The sequence below is a fragment of the Mesitornis unicolor genome, unplaced genomic scaffold (genome assembly GCF_000695765.1).
Source record: "Mesitornis unicolor isolate BGI_N332 unplaced genomic scaffold, ASM69576v1 scaffold31018, whole genome shotgun sequence".
Classification (NCBI taxonomy): domain Eukaryota; kingdom Metazoa; phylum Chordata; class Aves; order Mesitornithiformes; family Mesitornithidae; genus Mesitornis; species Mesitornis unicolor.
Window position 1 is genome coordinate 7,839 of NW_010200306.1, and position 4,077 is coordinate 11,915.

The following is a 4,077-nucleotide window of genomic DNA, read 5'->3' on the forward strand; positions in this document are numbered from 1 at the left end:
ATACTGAAACCTCCTGTTGCATCACCTCCTCCTCCCAGGCTTTGATTGCAGTCTCGGTCAAAAGCGTTGGTCACACTGAGTTTCTGAATTAACCAATAGCCCCTTAGGCAGCAGGAGGGCAAGTGCTGCTTGTGCCCTGCAGTGGTGGTGAGGGCTGTGCTGCTGCCCTGCTTCCCTCTGCCTCGGGGGATGGCTGTGATGGGCCCCTAGCAGCTGGGTCCCTTGTTTCTGCAGGGGCTGGGGCTTGGTTGTGGAGATGTGGAGCAGAGCTCTCCACAGCCCAGGACTTCAGTTCTTCACCTTGGAAGTGCTGGGACCTTTGGCAGTGCCCGGGAGGGAGGATGAGCACCTGTGACTGGTTGGGGTGTGAGGGGTGACCGGCAGCTGGCAGGGCTGCTGCACTGCCTCAGTGCTGGCACGTCACACCATCTCCCCCTGCTTTTGTTCCCCAAGGGTTTGGTTGCATTTGTTTCACTGCAGTAGAAAACAGAGGCCAAAGACCATTGGGTTACAGGGCCTGGCCTATAGAGAGGGGAAAGACAAACTAATCTGGGAAGTGAGAGCCTGTCTGTTCACACCAGCAAAGCCCCAAGCTGGCAGCTCCTCTGTGCAGGGAAGGAGATGTGCCCGGGCAGAGGTGAACCAAGGGTAGCAAAGAATCCAGCAGAGCAGGAAGAGCACTGCTCCTTTGGCCCCAGGTTAGACTGCGATTGCCAAATTGCTGCATGGGCTGGAGGAGCCCTTTCTACGTGTCCCCTGGGCCACCCTTCACCCTGGTGGAAGAGCTGGGGGCAGCCTCTGGGATTGCTGCAAGGGCTCTCTGCTGTGAAAGAGAAGTGCCTCTATCCCCAAAGGTGCTGGAAGATGCTGCGGTGTCCTGGCACCGGTGGTGCAGCACAAGTGGCAGAGCAGCTCCTCTTCTGCTGCCACCTGTTTGGAGCACAGCCCCCTTGCACAGGCTGCCTGTGCCGACAGCCCTTGGCAGCGGCAGCTGCTGCTGTTGTAGCTTCTCACCAGATGCAAAATGATGGTCAAGCAAATGCAAACTTGAGTGGTGCACGGGTTGGAACAAAGGAGCATCGCTGGCAGAGCTCTGGGGGCAAATTACACAGTAGCTTTGGCATCTACCCAAAGCTTCCTGTGGTAGAGAGGAGCCGGATGCTTCTTGCCTTGTTGCAGATGCGCTGGGTCCAGCTGCTCTGTTTGGGCAGGGAGGCAGTGGGTGAAGAAGCCCAAAACAGCCTGTAGCCCTGCCTCACTCTGCTTCCTGTTGGTGGTGATGAGCAAGCACGTGGAGGGTGACCAACCTGACGTGGGGCACCCTGACAACAGGAGAAACTCTGGTGGAAATGAGTGTCCACATTCAGCAGGGGTAACTCGAGCACTGGAGGGCTCCTTCTGCCTCTCCAGAGAATAACAGGTCCTGCCATACCTGCCTGAAGGTATGCTTCTGGTGGCCCGGCCAGGGAACTGGTGAGGGCCTCTTTCACTCGCAGCAGGTCACCTTTTGTTGCTTTGAGTAGTGTTGTGTCCTCCCATCCTGTGTAAGCTGTGGCCTGGAAAGCATGGGAAGTTGTATGGCTCTGACTTGCTGCTGTTGAACTGCTGGCCCGGTTGGGAAAGCTGCCTTCTGCCTCTGACCTTTGAGCGTCCATCAATACATCAACAATTAACTGCACAAGACTCCCTCCGTGACTCAAGCAAAGGAATTTAGGCTTTAAAAGATTAGGTACAGTGGGGAGAAAACCGCCTAGTTCTGTCATTACCACAGGAAACCAGTTAATTGCTGTAGTAGTGATGTCTAATTGTAGCTGCTATCTAGAACCCGCAAAAATCCACCCACTGTCCCCCAGCTTAAATGCCAACCCACACCATGTGTTTGCTAGCAGGGTTGGTGCAAGCCACAGCCCTGGGTGGCACTGCTTTTGTGGCGAGCTGCTGCACGGCTGCTGTTGCTGATCAGTCCCGTACCTTTGCTCGCACCCTGCAGGCCAGCACAGTGCCATGGGGCTGCGTCACTGCAGCATCGCTCAGAGACCTGGCAGTGTGGGGTGGGTCTTGGGTCGTGCAGGATGTGGGGCAGATACACATCACCTCTTATGAGGTTAGTGGGGTGGGAAGTGTGTGTCATGTCTTCCTTGAGAGAAGGTTTTTTAAAAGTACCAACATTATTCGCCTTTTCTGTTGACGTTTCCCTGAGGCTTAGCTGCATGCGATGTGTCCTGGCCCCAGCGGGGGTGTGAGACTGGCTAGAAATGGGAGCTCGTTTTGGAACTGAACGCAGGGTCCTGATGTTCTCTAGTTAGTGAGGACCAGTGCCTTGAGGGTGAATGACTGGGCTGCAGGCAGTGTGCTGCTCTGAGGAAGCATTGCTTCTGTGGAAACCAGCATGGTGCCCCGTGCCCACCTTGCTGCGTCCTTAGGGATGATGTTACGCTGTGTCCACCTCAATCAGTGACTGGCTCCCTGGTTTCCTTTAGCTCAGCCCACGCTTCCTGGTCACACCAGCCCACATTGCACCGGCGGATTGCTGCCCTGTCCCCTGGTTTCAGGGTGATTCATGCACGCTTGTACTCATGACTGGGTGTTTCCAGTCCCTCCCCAGCCAACAGCTGTACCAGACCTCAGGACTGCGCTGCTTCCGCTGTGCTTTTCCAATGGCAGGAAGCAGGACTCGCAGGGTGGAGCAGAAACTGTGTGGAGGAACCATGACTAATGCCAGCTTGGCTGCCAGCGCTCCGTGTCCTGGTGGTGAAGGAGAGGAACTAGTCTGAGCCTAGCAGAGCAAGAGGATGTATTGGAGGGGTTTTGGTTTCTTTCTGAGGAGGATTTTCTGCCCTTTCAGCAGAGCATAATTAAATTTCTTACATGTGTTTGGAGGGAGAGAAGTTCCCTCCCCGCACACAGCCAGCTTTGCCTGCTCTGTGCTGAGCACATGTTATGAGATCGTTGCATGGAGCAATGTTTGGTGACACCGCCTCTGCAAGAGGGCAGCCAGCGCTGCCGTCACCTCCACACCCTTCCCCATGGGAGGCCTTCCCGAACTCTTGAGTCTCCAGCAGCTTTTGCAAGGAATGCGAATCTGGGCGTGTTAAGAGCTGTCTCATCACAGATGCTGGGACTCTGCTGCCCTCCTCAGGGACAGCTCGGGCTCTTGGTGGGAACAATTACAGTCCCAAGCCTGGCAGTTTGAGGAACGTGGCACTGGAGATACTCGATGTTCCTGTGCAAATGGATTTCAGGGCAACCCTCTGTGGTATTTGCAGCCCCCTGCCCTGAACTGGAGTGTTGCAGCTTTGGAGATGGTGCAGAGGTCTTTATTTTGAAGCAGGCAGGTTTGGTCCCTTCCGTAAAATTAGAAGTGTGCTCTCCTGGAGGATAATACAGCTCTTTTTGTTGTTGTGTTTGCTTGTTTCCCTTTGCAGTTCCCTTGCCAATACGTGCTCTGCTGTGGTGACCCTGGATTTGTTAAACGCCTATGGTCCAGTGCAGGACAGAGGTTTCCAAACCAGTTGCTCTGTGGACACTTGTTCAAAACACTCAGCCATAAGGGCATGCACACACCTGGGCTGCTGTTCTCTCCAACAGGAGTGCCCTGGCACCTTGGTTGAGGAAGGCTGGGATTCAGGGGTGAGCCAGGGCTGTCTTTGCCCTGCTTTTGTTGTCACGGGGTGATCTGAGCACCCAGAACACTGAGAAAGCTGGTGGGGAGCTTGTGACTACACCATCGGGGTGTGTGCACGTAAAGAGGCGTATCTGAGCCCATCATATGGTCGTAGGAGGCAGGGGGAGAGGTGGCCTCCTTCCTCTGGCCACGTAGCAGCCCAGGCTTGGTAGGAGCTGTGCTTCATCAGTGCTCTGCTCCCCAAGAAATCGTCTTTTCTGATGAGATCCCTACCCCTTTTAGTCTAAGAAGGCCGTGTACCAGAGCCAGGGCACCACTTGGTTTATATAAACCTGGTTTCCTTTGCTCAGAAATGTAAATTCCAGCCTCCTCCAGGTGAATGTTTTTGCTGGTTTGAGTTGTTTGAGCCTCGGTGAAGAACTCTGGTGTTTCCTTTCTGTCTTGCTAGTTCC

At 54.7% G+C, this 4,077-nt stretch overlaps 1 protein-coding gene across 1 annotated transcript in view; it reads left to right on the plus strand.

The window, feature by feature from the left end:
* The window catches only part of LOC104544757 (EF-hand domain-containing protein D1-like), a gene marked incomplete at its 5' end in the record, with an annotated part of 6,641 nt that overhangs the window by 1,249 nt on the left and 1,315 nt on the right, over positions 1 to 4,077 (plus strand). The window contains one exon of the mRNA XM_010189707.1: positions 4,074 to 4,077. This exon is cut by the window's right edge and continues 151 nt beyond it. Within this exon, the coding sequence (XP_010188009.1) occupies positions 4,074 to 4,077 (4 nt within the window). The remainder of the gene's footprint in view (positions 1 to 4,073) is intronic.